The 20,076-nt window shown below is 45.8% G+C and overlaps 1 protein-coding gene across 1 annotated transcript in view; it reads left to right on the top strand.

Annotated features, from left to right (window-relative positions):
• LOC147093703 (uncharacterized) overlaps positions 1–6,060 on the top strand; it is a 36,698-nt gene extending 30,638 nt beyond the window's left edge. The window contains exon 4 of the mRNA XM_085974350.1: positions 5,134–6,060. Coding sequence (XP_085830476.1) covers positions 5,134–5,893 — 760 coding nt within the window. The 3' untranslated portion in view covers positions 5,894–6,060. The remainder of the gene's footprint in view (positions 1–5,133) is intronic.
• The last annotated feature ends 14,016 nt before the right edge of the window (positions 6,061–20,076 follow it).

The following is a 20,076-nucleotide window of genomic DNA, read 5'->3' as shown; positions in this document are numbered from 1 at the left end:
ATCCTGTCTTTATTCGTGGTATGTCCGTGACCTGGGATTTCTCCCCTCCATCTTACCTCTCGTAACACCCCCGGTGGTCGTAAAAGACTTTTTAAGCAGTTAATTAATCACAATTAAGCACACATATATTCATTGACTTCACGATCCCAGGGTACTTTGGAGTCTCTCAGCCTACTTGAACCTGGCCATCACGTGGGGCCCAATCGCCCTCTTAATTCCGGCTCAGGCTAGGGTCAATGAGACAGGCACCCTCCTTGTCCTTGTCGATCAGTCAATCACTCATTCCTTCGCGACGTCTATCGCTACACAGTGTTCCCTTAGTTCATGCAATCCACACTCACACAACTGTGTTCTCTCACCTCTTACAGACTTTCACTTGATTCATGATGCTACGGCACTGTCCCTCCACCTTCCCAGATGACTCAATTTCTGGACGGTCAGAATTTGACTTCTCGTCCGGGTTCACTGGTACGGGCAGTCTTTCAGTTCCGTAGCACCCTGCTCGCCATGCCAATTTGTTGGTGAAAAACAAATTCACTCGAGTCTGCCTTAAAGTAAAAGTGATAGTACACAGTTTATTAACAGAACATTCTGGGAGAAGGTCATAGACCCCGTGGTCTAATGACACCCTTCTTGTTCTCTCTTGGTTGGTACAGCTTTTTATTCCATTTTCATCCAATCACATTGTATTACAATAATCACCTGATCACATATGGCTTATTTATTCTTTTCAGTATTAGTAAAGGTTAGTTACATCTTACTATGCCTTTGGTCACAGGTCAAATTCCCATGACCCTTATATCCTGCTGTGTCTACAATTTTTAGCTAAAGCAGCATATTCCTTATCGCTTACTCAGAACACACATTCTGTCTTGTCGCACAATTGTGTCTTATCTTGGTTTTTTGAAGCTTCTCACACTGTCTTTTGTGCAAGACTAGCGAGAGTAGCACTTTTTCAATCTGTACTGTCTTATCTTTGTTTTTCATATAGCACTTTTCAGCCTGTCCTTTCTTTAGTTTTGCCTTTTTACGTAAGTCAATTTATATTGTGAAATTTCTTATCGCCACCTGGTTTCTTTTAGCTCTCATTCATTCTCACATGAACCCACTCCTTTGTTCTGATTTTAATTCTGCTGGCACCTCAGCTGCCTGAATTCTGAGAGGATTAATTTTAACCCCTTCACTATAATGTGGCACTTGTCGAACGCCTTTTGGAAATCCATGTACACCACGTTAACCACATTGCCCTCATCAACCCTCTCTGTTAGCTCATCAAAAACTCAATCAGAATCAGAGCGGCTGGGTCCGGTGGACGTGCGGCCAGGGCCCCGGCACCAGGAAACCCAGGGTGCAGTGCCTCTCCCATCCGAGCCGCCGCTTCCCGGTTTCTTCAGCTGGTACCACTGAGTCCGACTCGGGACAAAGGACAGGAGCCAGGCTCCCAGAATGGCCCATAGCCCCGGGGAGCATGCGCACTCTCAGCGGGGAAATCGGCGCGTTGCATAGAGCAGTTTCTGGGGCGTGGGGAATTGTGGGTGTTGCGGCCGCCATTAGTCAGCAGCTGTGGGGAAGAGCTTTATTGCAGGCTGACGGAAGGTAGGCGCCTGGCCGCCTGTGTAGGTCTTTTTGTTGCTTCATTGTTGAGGATGTAACTAGTAAAATAGATAAGGGAGAACCAGTGGATGTTGTGTATTTGGACTTTCAGAAGGCTTTCGATAAGGTCCCGCATAAGAGATTAGTGTGTAAAGTTAAGGCACCTGGGATTGGGGGCAAGGTATTGGCTTGGATAGAGAAATGGTTGGCAGACAGGAAGCAAAGTGTTGGAATAAACGGGTCTTTTTCCGAGTGGCAGGCAGTGACTAGTGGGGTACCGCAGGGATCGGTCCTTGGACCCCAGCTATTCACAATATATATTAATGATCTAGACAAGGGAACTAGATGTAACATCTCCAAATTTGCAGATGACACAAAGCTGGGTGGGCGTGTGTGCTGTGAGGAGGATGCCGAGAAACTACAGGATGATTTGGACAGGTTGGGTGATTGGGCAGAAGCATGGCAGATGCAATATAACGTGGATAAATCTGAGGTTATCCACTTTGGTGGCAAAAACAGGAAGGCAGATTATTATTTGAATGGCAATAGATTGGGAGAAGGGGAAGTGCAATGAGACCTGGGTGTCCTTGAGCACCAGTCGCTGAAGGTAAGCATGCAGGTGCAGCAGGTGGTTAAGAAGGCAAATGGTATGTTGGCCTTCATAGCGAGAGGGTTTCAGTACAGGAACAAGGATGTCTTGCTGTAGTTGTACAGGGCCTTGGTGAGACCACATCTTGAGTACTGTGTGCAGTTTTGGTCACCTTATCTGAGGAAGGATGTTCTTGCCGTGGAAGGAGTTCAACGAAGATTCACCAGGCTGATACCTGGGATGGCAGGAATACATAGATACATAGATACATAGAAGATAGGAGCAGGAGTAGGCCATTCGGCCCTTCGTGCCTGCTCCGCCATTTAATGAGATCATGGCTGATCCTTTAATTCAGTATCCCGTCCCCGCCTTCTCTCCGTAACCCTTAACCCCTTTTGCCCGTAGAAATATATCTAATTCCCTCTTAAATATATTTAATGAGCTGGCGTACACTGCCCTCTGTGGCAATGAGTTCCACAGGTTCACCACTCTCTGAGTGAAGAAATTCCCCCTCATCTCTGTCCTAAATGGTTTAGCCCTTATCCTTAAATTATGTCCTCTAGTTCTGTTCTCACCCGCCAAGGGAAACATTCCTTCTGCATCCAGTCTGTCTAGACCTGTCAGAATTTTATACACTTCTATGAGGTCCCCTCTCAATCTTCTAAACTCCAGTGTGTACATCCCTAAACTACATAGTCTCTCCTCATAGGTCATTCCCGCCATTCCTGGTATCAGCCTGGTGAATCGCCGCTGCACCCCCTCCATGGCAAGAACATCCTTCCTCAGATGAGGCGACCAAAACTGTACACAGTACTCGAGGTGTGGTCTCACCAGTGCCCTGTACAGCTGCAGCAAGGTATCCCTGTTCCTGTATTCTAACCCTTTTGCTATGAAGGCCAGCATACCGTTTGCCTTCTTGACCGCCTGTTGCACCTGCATGCTCGCCTTCAGTGACTGGTGTACAAGAACACCCAGGTCTCTCTGTACTTCCCCCTCTCCCAATCTATTGCCATTTAAATAATAATTTGCCCTCCCGTTCCTGCACCCAAGGTGGATAACTTCGCACTTGTCCACATTATAGTGCATCTGCCATTTATCCGCCCAATCGCCCAGTCTGTCCAAATCGCTCTGGAGCTTCCTGGTCTCTTCCTCTGAGCCCACCCCACCTCCTAGTTTAGTGTCGTCTAGTTTAGTGCCGAATGACATATGAGGAGAGATTGGGATGATTGGGCTTGTACTCGCTGGACTTTAGAAGAATGAGAGGGGATCTCATTGAAACTTATAAAATTCTGACAGGACTGGACAGACTAGATGCAGGAAGGATGTTCCCGATGGTCGTGGAGTCCAGAACCAGGGGTCACAGTCTAAGGTTACGGGGTAAGCCATTTAGGACAGAAATGAGGAGGAATTTCTTCACCCAGAGACTGGTGAACCTGTGGAATTCTCTACCACAGAAGTCAGTTGAGGCCAATACATTAAATATATTCAAGAAGGAGTTGGATATATTTCTTAAAGCTAAAGGGATCAAGGGGTATGGGGAGAAAGCAGGGACCGGGTACTGAATTTGGATGATCAGCCATGAGGGGCCGAATAGCCTACTCCTGCTCCTATCTTCTATGTTTGTATGTTCCTATGTTTCAGTTTGAGCTGAAGTGGAGATGGAGGAGAAGCTGCTGGGTTTAACCCCCACTACTTCTGAGCCCAAGAGGACCCAACAATTTCCAATGTGAGACTGTCAAGGGAGGTGGATTCTAGGGGAGATTAGTTTGTTACACAGACACTGTCCGTACAATGTAAAAGAGTATTGTTTTAGGAACAAGTATTTCTGTACAGGCTTTTAATCCAGTTTACATCTACAGATTTGTTTTAATTCATTCTTGGGATGTGGGCGTAGCTAGCAAGAGCAGCAAATACAGGAAACTTTCTGGTATCCGGCACTGACGGGACCGAGCTGGTGCCGGTCGATCAACACTGCCGGAGAAACGCGCGCTATAGTTAAAAGATATGGAGCTTCTGAGCTCTGTCTGAAGCAACAAACCCTGTTGCTTAGCAACAGCTTCAAAACAGTCGGTGCAGCTTGCAAGCGTCTCTGTAGCTAAGCAACAGCTTCAGCTAGACACTTGCAGAGCCACAAATGGAGAAAAAAAGCAGCTAAAAGTAAAAAAAAGTTATCTGAACCGACTCCTGAATTTTGCCAGTGGATAGAGCATTCCGGATATTTAACCTCCGTTGAAACGAAAGTTTCCTGTATTGCCAATCCCCAGTTTCCCGTTGAGAAGGGGGTGGTGAGTCACCTTCTTGAACTACTGCAGTCCGTGTGGTGAAGGTATTCCCACAATGTTGTTCGGTAAGGAGTTCCAGGATTATGACCCAGCAACGATGAATATATCTGAGTCAGGATGGTGTGTGACTTGGAGGGGAACTTGGAGGTGATGGTGCTCCCATACAACAGCTGCCCTTGTCCTTCTAGGTGGTGGAGGTTGCGGGTTTTGGAGGTGCTATCAAAGTTCTGGTCGAGTTGCAGATGTATAAAGTTCCTTTCCTTCACCCCCTCCCCCTACCACACCCACCTCTCTCTCTCGCGCTCTCTCACTCTCTCCTCCCATAGAGGCCAGAGACTTGTGTAGGCCCAGACCAGGTGGCGGATTCCCATCCCTGAAGGACATCAGCGAACCAGTTGGGTTTTTATGACAATCCGGCAGCTTTCATGGTCACTTTTCTCTAGTGCCGGACCCACAATTGACCAGATTCATTGAGCTCAATTTCACAACCTGCCTTTGTTTTCTTCACGCTCCCTGTTTTAAATTAATTTTACAGGGCACTGGAAGGGGAGGATTTGCAGACAGGAAACTCAAACCAAACATCACATCAAGATCTGACAGAGTCACTCGACTCATCGGATCTGAATATCATCGGCCTCTGAACATGGAAGCAAAAAGCACCATTTACAGCGGGGAGAAACCGTACACGTGTTCTGTGTGTGGACGAGGCTTCAGCCAATCCTCTGGCCTATCGACACACAAGCGCATTCACACCGGGGAGAGGCCGTTCACCTGCTCTGAGTGTGGGAAGGGATTCACTCAGTTATCCAACCTACTGAGACACCAGCGTGTTCACACCGGGGAGTGGCCGTTCACCTGCTCTGAGTGTGGGATGGGATTCACTCAGTCATCCAACCTGCTGATACACCAGCGTGTTCACAACGGGGAGAGGCCATTCACCTGCTCTGAGTGTGGGATGGGATTCACTCAGTCATCCAAACTGCTGATACACCAGCAAGTTCACACCGGGGAGAGGCCGTTCACCTGCTCTGAGTGTGGGAAGGGATTCACTAATTCATCCCACCTGCTGACACACCAGCGTGTTCACACTGGGGAGAGGCCGTTCACCTGCTCTGAGTGTGGGAAGGGATTCACTAATTCATCCGACCTGCTGATACACCAGCGTGTCCACACCGGCTCGCGGCCGTTCACCTGCTCTGAGTGTGGGAAGGGATTCACTCAGTCATCCAACCTGCTGAAACACCAGCGAGTTCACACTGATGAGACACCTTTTAAATGCTCGGACTGTGAGAAGAGTTTTAAAAGCAAAAGGAAGCTGATACAACACGAATGCACTCACACTGGGGCGAGGCCATTCACCTGCTCCGTGTGTGGGGAGCGATTCACTCGCTCATCCCACCTGCTGACACACCAGCGAGTTCACAAGTGACTGCAGGGGGTGGATTCTGTTGTTGTTGCTGCTGTTAATCACATCCAGGACTGAACCATGTTCATTCTGACAGTTGGGGATTGTTTCTGCTGATGTTAATAACTCCGGGAACTGGGCTGGAGTTTAATATTCTGGATATATGTCAAATAAATCAACTTTGTTTTAAACACGTTGTTGTAGATTTTTGCCTTTCCCACCTGAGTGTTTAGCATCACCTGGCTGGAGCTCAGAAAGGACAATCTGGGGGAGGATTGTACGGTGGGAACAGAACTCCAGCCTGGATACAGTCCTTCAGGGCCACACTGAGAGGGGCAAACGGCACTTTGGTCTTTCTTGTCTCTCTTCACTGACAGCAAAGTTGCTGTGTGGGTTAATCTCGAGGCGTGTGAGAAATATGTCCCAGCCGCTCTCTGCCATGGTTCAGAGCTCCTAGGCATGGAACAGAAGGCTCCTTTAGGAATGTACCCCAGTGCTTTTTTTTAATGGCCTTATTAACGTGTGTTGCTGCTTTTAGTGATTTGTGTATCTGTGTCCCTGGATCCCTCTGCTCCTCCAGCCCATTTAGACTCTTAGGGGGAAATTTGGTGGCACCCCCTTTGGGTCGCTAACATCACCGGGGCTAATTTTAACTTCCCAAAATAGCTGGCACCCCTGCACATCATATTCAGTCGTGGCACCCCAGGCAGGAGGCAGGGTGCTACTGGAAGCGCTGCTCTCCCTCTTGAGGCACTACCAGTGAATTTCACGGCACTTCATGTAACAGCGCCACGCCCGTCGGCACATAGCACCGCGTCATAGCAGACCTCCCTCCCTGATTAAAGGGGAGGGGCCTAGCACTGCGCACACCGGGGCCCTGCTGGACCACCGGGGAGTGGGGTGTCGGATCACGAGGAATGCCGGGCTGTGCGATTGCGGCCGACACCCCGAAGAAGAAAGGGGAAGGGGGCAGGTGCTGGTAGTCAGCCAAAATAAAAAATTGCCGCCCGACACCTGCCTTTTAAGTGGCGTCGCCGCGGCTGTAGAAATGACCCCTGACCCTGTCGTTCATATCGTCCGGCGATAGGTCAGGGGTCGCAACCCAAGGTTGCAGCCGGGCTGCTGTGTGTGGCGATGATGTCATTGCCAGCGGTGCAGTGCTGCGGGGAGCTACTGACTACCTCCGCTGCTAACCTCCCGCTAAATATCGCGGGAGGCACAAAGCAACCCAATTTCGCCCCCTTGTCCAAGCAGTGAGTGGCTTCCTTATTCTTCCCACCAAAACACACCACCTCACACTGACCTATAGTGAAATTCATTAACACACCACCTCACACTGATCTACAGTGAAATTCATTAACACACCACCTCACACTGATCTATAGTGACATTAATTAACACACCGCCTCACACTGATCTATAGTGAAATTCATTAACACACCCCCTCACACTGATCTATAGTGAAATTCATTAACACACCACCTCACACTGATCTATAGTGAAATTCATTAACACACCACCTCACACTGATCTACAGTGAAACTCATTAACACACCACCTCACACTGATCTACAGTGAAATTCATTAATACACCACCTCACACTGATCTATAGTGAAATTCATTAACACACCACCTCACACTGATCTACAGTGAAATTCATTAACACACCACCTCACACTGATCTATAGTGAAATTCATTAACACACCACCTCACACTGATCTATAGTAAAATTCATTAACACACCACCTCACACTGATCTACAGTGAAATTCATTAACACACCACCTCACACTGATCTATAATGAAATTCATTAACACACCCCCTCACACTGATCTATAATGAAATTCATTAACACACCCCCTCACGCTGATCTATAGTGAAATTCATTAACACACCCCCTCACACTGATCTGTAGTGACCTTCATTAACACACCGCCTCACACTGATCTATAGTGAAATTCATTAACACACCACCTCAAACTGATCTACAGTGTAATTCATTTGCCAATTACACGCCCATTCTGAAATTTATTAATGTCTTCTTGCATTTTGTTTTCCTCCGTATTAACTCTACCTCCCAAATTGGTGTTATCGACAAACTTTGAAATTTTTCTTCTAATTCACGAGTCCAAGTCGTTTACTTTAATGGTGAACAATAGTGATCCCAGCGCCGATCCCCGTGGAACACCGCTTCCCACCTTTTGCCCGTCTGAGTAGCTACTCTTAACCCCTACTCTCTGTTTTCTGTTTTGTGACCAGCTTGCTATCCATAACAGTATGTAAGATCAACAAGATGACCCAGGTCAGGCCGTGTGGAGGGAAGGGCCAGGAAGCAGAATGGATGGAAAGCTGGCTACAAAACAGAAATCAGAGGGTTGGAGTTAAGGGAAGTTTGTAGCAATCTTTCCATCCATTCTGTTGCCTGGCCCTTGACTCCACACGGCCTGACCATGGTCATCTTGTAGGCCGTACATACTGCAGACACAGTGCACCAGTGGTGGAGGGGGTGAATATTGAGTCCTGTGGCAGGGGCGCTGATGTAGTGGATTTCTCTGTCCGTGAGTTTTGAGGCATTGCTAGTTGCGTTTTTCACCTCTTTCCACCTTTAAAAAAAACCTTGCTGCCAGTTTATTAAAGCCATTAACAGCCGCTCGGGTGCGATACACCAATAAATGAGGCCTTGTTTCCCTCAGAATGACAGGCCTGAAACCTGAGTTAGAAAACATTTAGTAATTAAACCAGACTGGGTGGGGCCTGAGGTGCGAGTTAGTAACGGAAAATTGGTGGCCAGCGTACTTCACACCAGGGCTGAGGACCCAGGCACTCGGGTTTCTGTGTCATTTATTGATTAATTTTGTTTGTTGCCCAATTTCAATCAGACTGGCGGGTCATCTTGCTGTCTGATGGAGGCGAGGGTCCCCAATGGAGGGCTCTCTATGCGGGAGTCCTTCCCAGCACCATTGGGGATCTGGGGTGGAGACTGTTGCAGGGAGCTGTCGTGTGCAACAGTTTAAGCTCCTTTCCGGACTCCAAGGCCAGATGTGTTTTCTGCGGCCTAGAGGAGTCCCCGGGCCGTGTATATATTCAGTGTGAGAGGTTGCAGCCCCTGTATAGTTACTTGAAGGGGCTGCTCCTCAACTCTTGGCTACACTTTAGCCCCACACTCCTAATCTTTGCTTACCTGGTGCGGAGGGGTGTGGGTAAGTTGGAGGATCTTCTCCTGGACCTGCTCTTGGGCCTGGTGAAAACAGCAATTTGTCAGCCCTGGATGGGCGGGGCCCATGGGGGGTCACTCTGGCTGCCTGCCTCTCTCCCGTGGTCTTGTCCCTGCCCGGGTGGCCCTGGAGAGGGAGCAGGCAGTGTCCATCGGTTCACTTGATACGTTCCTCGACCGGTGGACACCTTGGGTTAAAGAGACGATAATGGATCCTTACAATCACATTGTGATTTAATTATTAATTGTGTGTGTGTCACAAATACATTTCTTCTATTTCTCTACAAAAGCTCTACTAGACATGTTAAACTACTAGTTATTTAATCACGGCTGCAGCTGCTGAAAGGTTGACTGTACTGGGGTTTGTGGCCAGAGCTGGCAGACATGTTGTTCTGAAGTCTGATCTCTGACACCTGAAGAGTCTGTTTATGTCGTGTTGTAATGATCTTTTTCTCTTGCCTGCTGTCAGAAATAGAAATCAAAGGGAGATGATGCCCCACTCTGTTAATCAACTCGTTGACACATTTCCATGCATTTCCTTTCTTAATTTACAAAGATCACAACTCCATTAGTGAACAATGGATTGCCAGTCTGCCACTTTTTACTGAGGCTTGAAAGAATTCGCTGTGAAGCTACACCTGCCCATCTGTCTGTGTGTCACTGTGTTTGGATTGTGTTAGACAACAGTCCTAATATCTTGCCTACATCCATTACAATTTTTGAATGTTAGATTGTACTTGGAAGAAGTTGAGTTTGATCTGACAATTCTGAAATTGGGAGCTTTTAATGATTTCTGTTTTTCACATAACTATATAATGATGTGATCATTCAAGGCAAATTAAAAGATGCTGCTATTTACTGAACACAACTGAATAATTCTACAAGGATGCTATTGCAGTCTTCCTCAGTATTAACTACACCCTCCAATTTAGTGTCATCAGCAAATTTTGAAATTGTGCTTCTGATTCCCAAGTCCAAATCATTCATGTAAATGGTGAACAACAGTGGTCCCAGCACCAATCCCCGTGGAACACCAATTCCCACCTTCCGCCCGTCTGTAATTCTGAGGGAAACTTACGAGGCCTCGTTGTTTGCGTGTCCCGCTCATGAGGCTGTAAAAGGGTTTAATAATTCGGCAACAATTCTTATAAAGGTGGAAGGAGGTGAAAAACGCCACCAGCGTTGCCTAAAACACAAAGACAGAGAAGTTCACTTCATCAGCGCCTTGGCACAGGACTCAATATCCACCCCCTCCACCATTGATGTACTGTGTCCACAGTAAGTACGATCTACAGGCTGACCAAGGTCAGGCCGTGTGGAGTCAAGGTCCAGGTATCAGAATGGGTAGAAAGATGGCTCCAAAACAGAAATCAGAGGGTGGAAGTTAAGGGGAGTTTCTCGGACTAGCAGAAAGTGAGAACTGGTGTCCCACACGGATCCGTGCTGGGACCACTGGTGTTCACTATCATTTGGACTCAGAAACTGGAGGCATGTTGTTGGAATTTACAGATTACACCAAGTGTCTTCACACTGTGCAAATGATCCATTGTGCTAAGTGCGATAGAATTTGAACAGACCTAGCAGCTCAAAACTGGGTACCCATAAGGTGCTGTGGGCCATCAGCAGCATTCATCCATCCATAGGGGAGGGCCCCATAGGCACGAGCATTAATCCTCCTCTGGGGAGGGCCCATCGGCCCAAGCATTCTATTCAAGAAAGGAGGGAGAGCAAAAACGGAACTACCGTCCAGTTAGCCTGACATCAGTCGTGGGGAAAATGCTGGAATCCATTACTGGGGAAGTGGTAACAGGGCACTTAGGCAGAGTGAACATGGTTTTATGAAAGGGAAATCGTGTTTAACAAATGTTTTAGGTTTTTTAAGGATGTAACTGGCAGGGTAGATAAAGGCGAACCAGTGGTTGTAGTATATTTGGATTTGCAAAAGGCATTCGATAATGTGCCACATAAAAGGTTGCTAAGCAAGATAAGGGCTCGTGGGATTGAGGGTAATGTATTAGTTTGGAGAGAGGATTGGTTGACTGACAGAAAACAGAGAGTAGGAATAAACAGGTCAATTTCTGATTGGCAGGCTGTAACTCGTGGGGTGCCGCAAGGATGCTTGGGCCTCAGCTATTTACAATCTATATCAATGATTAGATGAAGGGACCAAGTGCAATGTATTCAGGTTTGTTGACAATACAAAGCTAGGTGGGAAAGTCAGCTGAGAGGAGGACACAAGCAGCCTGCAAAGGGATGTAGACAGGTTAGGTGAGGGGGCAATAAGACGGCAGATGGAGTATAATGTGGAGAATTGTGAGGTTATTCACTTTGATAGGAAAACAGAATTTTTTTAAATATTGAGGAACTATTAAATGTTGGTGTTCAGAGAGATTTTGGTGTCCTCGTACAGGAAACACAGAATGTTAGCATGCAGGTACAGCAGACAATTAGGAAGGCAAATGGCATGTTGGCTTTTACTGCAAGGGGGATGGAGTACAAGAGTAAGGACGTCTTACTACAATTGTACAGGGCCTTGGTGAGACCACACCTGGAGAACTGTGCACAGTTTTGGTCTTATCTGAGGAAGGACATACTTGCCTTAGAGGCGGTGCAACAAAGGTTCACTAGATTGATCCCTGGGATGAGAGATTGAGTAGATTGTGCCGATACTCTCTGGCATTTAGAAGAATGAGAGGTGATCTCATTGAAACATAAGATTCTGAGGGGGATTGACAGGGTAGATGCTGAGAGGTTGTTTCCCCAGACTGGAGAGTCTAGAACTAGGGGGCATAGTCTCAGGATAAGGCGTCGGCCATTTAAGGATGAGGAGAAATTTCTTCACTCAGGGTTCTGAATCTTTGGAATTCTCTACCCCAAATGGCTGTGGATGCTGAGTCGTTGAGTATATTCAAGGCTAAAATAGATAGATTTTTGGACTCTAGGGGAATCAAGGAATATAGGGATTGGGTGGGAAAGTGGAGTTGAGCTTGAAGATCATCCATGATCTTATTGAATGGCAGAGCAGGCTCGAGGGGCCGTATGGCCAACTCCTGCTCCTAATTTGTATATTCTTATCGGGGACTTCAGTTATGTGGAGAGAAACATAGAAACATAGAAGATAGGAGCAGGAGTAGGCCATTTGGCCCCTCGAGCCTACTCCAGCATTCAATGCGATCATGGCTGATCATCCAAATTCAGTACCCGGTCCCTGCTTTCTCCCCTAACCCCTTGATCCCTTTAGCCTTAAGAAATATATCCAACTCCTTCTTGAATATATTTAATGAATTGGCCTCTACTGCCTCCTGTGGTAGAGAATTCCACAGGTTCACCACTCTCTGGGTGAAGAAATTCCTCCTCATTTCTGTCCTAAATGGTCTACCCCTTATCCTTAGACTGTGACCCCTGGTTCTGGACTCCCCGACCATCGGGAACATCCTTCCTGCATCTAGTCTCTCCAGTCCTGTCAGAATTTTATACGTTTCAATGAGATCCCCTCTCATTCTTCTAAACTCCAATGAGTACACGCCCAATTGACCCAATCTCTCCTCATACATCATTCCTGCCATCCCAGGTATCAGTCTGGTGAATCTTCGCTGCACTCCCTCCATGGCAAGAACATCCTTCCTCAGAAAAGGCGACCAAAACTGCACACAATACTCAAGGTGTGGTCTCACCAAGGCCCTGTACAACTGCAGCAAGACATCCTTGTTCCTGTATTCAAACCCTCTCGCTACGAAGGCCAACATACCATTTGCCTTCTTAACCGCCTGCTGCACCTGCATGCTTACCTTCAGCGACTGGTGCACAAGGACACCCAGGTCTCGTTGCACTTCCCCTTCTCCCAATCTATTGCCATTTAGATAATAATCTGCCTTCCTGTTTTTTGCCACCAAAGTGGATAACCTCACATTTATCCACATTATACTGCATCTGCCATGCTTCTGCCCAATCACCCAACCTGTCCAAATCATCCTGGAGTTTCTCAGCATCCTCCTCACAGCACATACGCCCACCCAGCTTTGTGTTGTCTGCAAATTTGGAGATATTATATCTAGTTCCCTTGTCTAGATCATGAATATATATTGTAAATAACTGGGGTGCTAGCACCGATTCCTGCGGTACCCCACTAGCCACTGCCTTCCACTCAGAAAAAGACCTGTTTATTCCAACTCTTTGCTTCCTGTCTGCCAACCAGTTTTCTATCCAAGTCAATACCTTACCCCCAATCCCATGTGCTTTAACTTTGCATGCTAGTCTCTTATGTGGGACCTTATCGAAAGCCTTCTGAAAGTCCAAATGCACCTCATCCACTGGTTCTCCCTTATCTATTCTACCAGTTGCATCCTCAAAAAATTCCAGTAGATTATTCAAGCATGATTTACCTTTTGCAAATCCATATTGACTTTGTCCGATCCTGTCACTGTTTTCCAAGTGCTCTGCTATTACATCTTTGATAATGGACTCTAGCATTTTCCCCACTACCGATGTCAGGCTTACCGGTCTATAATTCCCCATTTTTTCTCTACCACCTTTTTTAACTAGTGGGGTTACATTAGCTACTCTCCAATCCATGGGAACTATTCCAGAGTCTATAGAATTTTGGAAGATGACCAGCAATGCATCTACTATTTCTAGGGCCACTACCTTAAGTACCCTAGGATGTAGATTATCAGGCCCTGGGGATTTATCGGCCTTCAATCCCGTCAATTTCCCTAACACCATTTCCCTACAAATACTGATTTCATTCAGTTCCTCCCTCTCATTAGACCCTATGTTCCCTGACATCTCTGGGAGTTTATTTGTGTCCTCCTTTGTGAAGACAGAACCAAAGTATGTATTTAATTGGTCTGCCATGTCTTTGTTCCCCATTATAAATTCCCCTGATTCTGACTGCAAGGGAGCTATGCTTGACTTTACCAATCTTTTTCTCTTCACATATCTATAGAAGCTTTTACAGTCAGTTTTTATGTTCCCTGAAAGCTTACCCTCATACTCTATTTTTCCCCTCTTAATTAATCCCTTTGTCCTCCTTTGCTGAATCCTAAACTGCTCCCAAACCTCAGGTTTGCTGCTTTTTCTGGCCAATTTATATGTCCTCTCCTTGGATCTTATGCTATCCCTAATTTCCCTCGTTAGCCAATGTTGAGTCACCTTTTTTGTTTTATTTTTATGCCAAACAGGGATGAACAATTTCTCTAGTTCATCCACGCGATCTTTAAATGTTTGCCTTTCCCATTAGCCCTTTAAGTAATATTCCCCAATCCATCCTAGCCAACTCGCACCTCATACCATCATAGTTTCCTTTATTTAAATTCAGTACCCAAGTCTCTGAATCAACTACTTCACTCTCCATCTTAATGAAGAATTCTATCATATTATGATCGCTCCTCCCCAAGGGGCCACGCACAACAAGATTGCTAATTAATCATTTCTCATTAAATAATACCCAGTCTAAGGTGGTTCAATCCCCAGGCCTGGATAAAATATATCCTAGACTGTTAAGAGAAGTAAGAGAGGAAATAGCAGAGGCTCTGACCATCATTTTCCAATCCTCTCTGGCTACAGGTGTGGTGCCAGAGAACTGCAGGACTGCTAACATGGTACCATTGATTAAAAAGGGAGAAAGGGATAGACTGAGTAATTACAGGCCAGTCAGCCTAACCTCGGTGGTGGGAAAATTATTGGGAAAAATTTTGAGGGACAGATAAATCTCCATTTAGATTAATCAGGGACAGACAGCATGGATTTGTTAAGGGAAGGTCATGTCTGACTAACTTGATTGCATTTTTTGAGGAGGTCGATGAGGGTAGTGCATTTGATGTTGTCTATATGGATTTTAGCAAGGCTTTTGATAACGTCCCACATGACAGACTGGTCATAAAAGTAAAAGCCCATGGGACCCAATGCAAAGTGACAAGATGGATCCAAAATTGGCTCAGAGGCAAGAAACAAAGGGTAATGGTCAAAGGGTGTTTTTGTGACTGGAAGGCTGTTTCCAGTGGGGTTCCACAGGGCTCAGTACTGGGTCCTTTGCTTTTTGTGGTGTAAATCAATGATTTGGACTTGAATGTAGGAAGTATGATTAAGAAGTTTGCAGATGATGCAAAAGTTGGCCGTGTGGTTGATAATGAAGAAGAAAGCTGCAGACTGCAGGAAGATATCAATGGACTGGTCAGGTGGGCAGAACAGTGGCAAATGGAATTCAATCCGGAGAAGTGTGAGGTAATGCATTTGGGGAGGGCTAACAAGGCAAGGGAATACACTATAAATGGTAGGACACTGAGAAGATCAGAGGGACCTTGGAGTACATGGCCACATATCCCTGAAGGTAGCAGGACAGGTAGATAAGGAGATTAAGAAGGCACACGGGATACTTGTCTTTATTAGCCGAGGCATAGAATATAAGAGCAGGGAGGTTATGCTTGACCTGTATAAAACACTAATTAGGATGCAGCTAAAATACTGCGTGCAGTTCTGGTCACATTACAGGAAGGATGTAATTGCACTAGAGGGGTTGCAGAGGAGATTTACGAGGGTGTTGCTTGGTCTGGGGAATTTTAGCTATGAGGAAAGATTGGATAGGCTGGGGTTGTTTTCTTTGCAACAGAGGAGGCTGAGGGGAGACCTAATTGAGGTGTACATAATTATGAGGGGCCTAGATAGAGTGGATAGGAAGGACCTATATCCCTTAGCAGGGAGGTCAATAACCAGGGGGCACAGAGTTAAAGTAATTGTTCGGAAGTTCAGCGGGGATTTGAGGAGAAATTCTTTCACCCAGAGAGTGGTGGGGGTCTGGAACTCACTGCCTGAAAGGGTGGTAGAGGCAGAGACCCTCATCACATTTAAAAAGTACTTGGATATTCACTTGAAGTGCCGTAACCTACAAATGGCCTCCTTCTGTGCTGTAAATTTCTATGATTCTATGATTCATTGATCATCCCATTCCCAAGCTGCCTCTGTGTTAACACCTCAGACAAGTTTTCCCATGTAGGGTGACTCCCTCAACCTATTCTCCCGGTTACAGAACCAGTTTGTCTCTCAGGAATGCCCAAGCCTCTGTTGTCTGTGCACCAACTCACTCGGGACCTCACATGTTGCAACAAGTCTGCTGCCTGAGCAGTTTGCAGTGTTATTAGGTCTGTGGGTCTCTTAGCAACCAGCTCCTATATCTAGGCAAAGGGCTCATCTCCTGACTTTGGGTGTTATCATTCCAAACTTCAGCATTCTGTCTTTTAGCTTCAATCTGTCTGTGTCCACCCAGTGACAACACTGAGCTCCTCCCTCCAACCACTGACACTCGCCCTCTTGCTGAGAAAGACTTGCATTTATATAGCGCCTTTCACAACCTCAGGATGTCCCAGAGTGCTTTACAGCCAATGAAGTACTTCTGAAGTGCAGTCACTGTTGTAATGTAGGAAATGCGGCAGCCAATTGGCGCACAGCAAGCTCCCAAAAACAGCAATGTGACAATGACCAGATAATCTATTTCAGTGATATTGATTGAGGGATAAATATTGCCCCAGGACACCGGGGAGAACTCCCCTGTTCTTCTTCAATGTAATGCCATGGGATCTTTTACATCCACCTGAAAGAGCAGACGGGGGCCTCGGTTTAACATCTCATCCGAAAGACGGCACCGCTGACAGCGCAGCACTCTCTCAGTACTGGAGTGTCAGCCTAGATTTTTATGCTCAAGTCTCTGGACTGGGACTTGAACCCACGACCTTCTGACTCAGAGGTGAGAGTGCTGCCCACATTTTTTTCTTTTTTTTTCTTATGCTTTATTGAACATTAAGAACATTTACAACATCGTGATCATTTCATTGTATGATACAAATCAATTCCACCGCCCTGCACAGCCATTCCGCCACCACATTTTAACATCAAAACCTGAAGTTTAATTTATCACCTGTAACATATATTAATCGATTGTACTTTAAAAATTGGTTGTAAAATACTGTCCTTAAATTCCTTTCTGAATAAAACATCCACAGAGCCTTATAATGGTCTTTTAGTTTATATTTAAAATACTCTTTTAGATTGATTCTCCTCCCCTTAAAAAACAGAGCATTCCTTCTTTGCACAATCACGAATCTAGCCAAACTGAACATTAAATTAATTGCCGCTCCGCTAGACTCTGGCAGACTCTCCTGCAATCCCCATCTCAAAATTGAGTCCCACGGGATTCCCATTCTCGCTCTTCGGTCCCCACCCAGCAAAAAAGCTTCACACAACTGTCGAACATAGTACTTAAAGTCATTTAACTGCGGACATAACACCAGTAAATGGGAACAGAGTCTCATCCTGTGTCCCACACATTGGGCAAGTTGCCGCCTCCACTTGTCCAATCTTGCACAAGACCGTCATGGTAAAAATCCAGTTATGAGCCAATTTGAAATCTGGGCATTTAAAATTCGCCCACACTCCCTTCCAAATCCTGTTGAAGTCCAGCTGTGGGTATATACTCTGCCAAAACTGCTGACCAGCAGGTGTCTTGAATCTCCATTCTCTGAATACCTCATAGAAATCTCGAGTATTACAGTTGTCAAATTGGACTAACTCTCCCCCTTTCTCCAGTACAAAGCTTGGAAAAGCAGGATGCATTTTACTTCCTTTGGAGATTTCCGCATTTATTTCTTCCATCCAATCCTGTGGCATTGCCCTCACAATCTTCTCATACATGATTCCTATTGCTTTTCCTTCTACCTCCTGATCCTCCTCCCACACCATGTCCCTCACTATCACTTCTGGCAACCAACCTGGAATCACCTCGTATAATACATCTTTCACCGATATAATCCCAGCTTTTATAAAAGCTTGATTAAATAAAACCTCTCCTTCGATGTTGACCCACCTGTTCAAAAATAAGGGCTGTTCTAAAAATTCCTCAGCCCCCTTGGGCATAAACTGCACACTTTTTAAAAATTGAGCCCAAGTCTCTACAACCCCCTTATAAAACCTAGGGAGAAGCTTAATCGATTTCAAAAACATATTATTGTATTCCATATACAATATCCCCTGCCCTCCTATCCCACTTTGTTTAAAAAAATGCTCAAAACAACTCTTCCAAAAACTTGAATTTGACTTCTGAAGAAATCTCTTCACCCATTTGATTCTAAAGGATTTTTTCTTCAAATCAATATCTGGGAAGTTGAGTCCTCCCTGATTTCTCCGTCCAATGATGGTATTGTAAGCCACCAAGGCTGGTTTCCCTTCCCATAAAAACCTCACACAAGCCTCTCGGATGGACTTTTCTGCCCACTCAGGAATATCCTCCACCGTCAATAAGTACCATAGCTTAGATAGCAGGAGGGCAGACACCACTGTCGCTCTTCCTTGCACTTTCAACCACCTTCTTTCCCATCTTCCCAAAATCTTTTTAATTTTCATAACCTTCGGTTCCCAATTTAATCGATCCACTTCTTCCCTGTCTTTCTTGCACCCCATATACACCCCCAGAACTTCCAAAACCTCCACCACCTTAAAGGGACATTCCCCCAACCATTCCCCCCTACCCCTCCCTGCAACCAGGCATTGGGACTTACTATAATTCACTCTGGCACCTGAAGCTCTACAATATTCCTCCACTACCTCCATAGCTTTCCTCACTGACTCCCCATTTCTCAATGTTAAGGTTGTGTCATCTGCATATTGGTGTATCACCGAAACCAGCCCGGAACTGGGTACCACAATCCCAAATACCCCTTGTTTCTTTCGCATCATGTAACCTAATGATTCTGCTACCAATGTGTACAGCAGTGGGGACAGGGGACAACCCTGTCTCACTGATCTCTGTATCGGAAACGACTTAGATAAAAAAAACCATTACATTTAACACAGCTAAATATGTTTGAATAAAAAATCCTTATCCACTGAATGAAATTTTCCTTGAAACCAAATGCTTCCAAAACCTTCAATAAAACTCATGAGAGACCCTATCAAAGGCTTTCTCTTGATCTATCTTTAACACATAAGCCTCCCTCCCACTCTCTTCCATGAGTTCTATCGCATCTCGGATTGAGACCACAGAGTCTGTGATGTCCCGGCCTATGACTCCATAGGACTGAGAGGGCCAAACTATCTCCGGTAACACCTCCTTCAAACGATTTGCCATAACCCTCGCCAAGATCTTATAATCCACATTTAATAGTGTGATGGGCCTCCAATTCTTCAGATCCTGTCTATCCCCTTTATTTTTATAAGCTAAGCTTATGATACCTCTCCTCATAGATGGGGCCAGGCTTCCCTCAATTTTAATTTCCTTAAAAACTTCTAAGAGCAATGGACTTAAAATCTCAAAAAATTCCTTATAAAATTCTACACTTAGTCCATCGGACCCTGGGCTTTTCCCCCCCTTCATTCCACTTATTGCTATTTTTATTTCCGCTAATCCTACTTCTTTATCACAGATGCTTCTCTCATCCTCCTTGATGTGCCAAATGACTGCCCGAATCCGTGAAGTTAAGCTTAAGACTGAAGCCTTTTATTAAATAAGAATCATGGCAGAGTTAACAGAGTTCATCATCGACCGAGCCCTTGGTAGAACATACCAGAAGAGGGGCGGGGCCAGGGAGGAGCATTAGTGGTTCCCCCTGGTGGAACATTCCAGACATTACAAGTACAAGTACAAATATCAGAACACAGTTATTTCATCACATTCACCCCCTGCTATAGATTCAGTCTGTCAGGAGGTCTGATAATCCTCTGGGAACGACGTAACCCTTGCTGAGGCTCCTCCCGGAGTACTAACTCCGGTTCATTCGAATTCCCAGAATCATCAGTATTTTCCACACTGAGGGTTTGTATCTCTGAAGGTCCAATACCACGATTGAAAACTCTACTCTCAGAGTCGAACTCTTTTCGAGCTCCAGCAGGTGCAAGATCTTTAATAGAGACCGTATCCTCTCGCCCATCCGAATATTGAATATACGCATACTGGGGATTAGCATGGAGGAGTTGTACTTCCTCCACCAGTGGATCAGTCTTGTGGC

Source organism: Somniosus microcephalus, unplaced genomic scaffold (genome assembly GCF_052327205.1).
Source record: "Somniosus microcephalus isolate GS21.2 unplaced genomic scaffold, FLI_Smic_1.0 unresolved_chr1, whole genome shotgun sequence".
NCBI lineage: Eukaryota > Metazoa > Chordata > Chondrichthyes > Squaliformes > Somniosidae > Somniosus > Somniosus microcephalus.
Note: the sequence above shows the minus strand (reverse complement) of the source record. Positions and strands in the feature narration are given on the sequence as shown.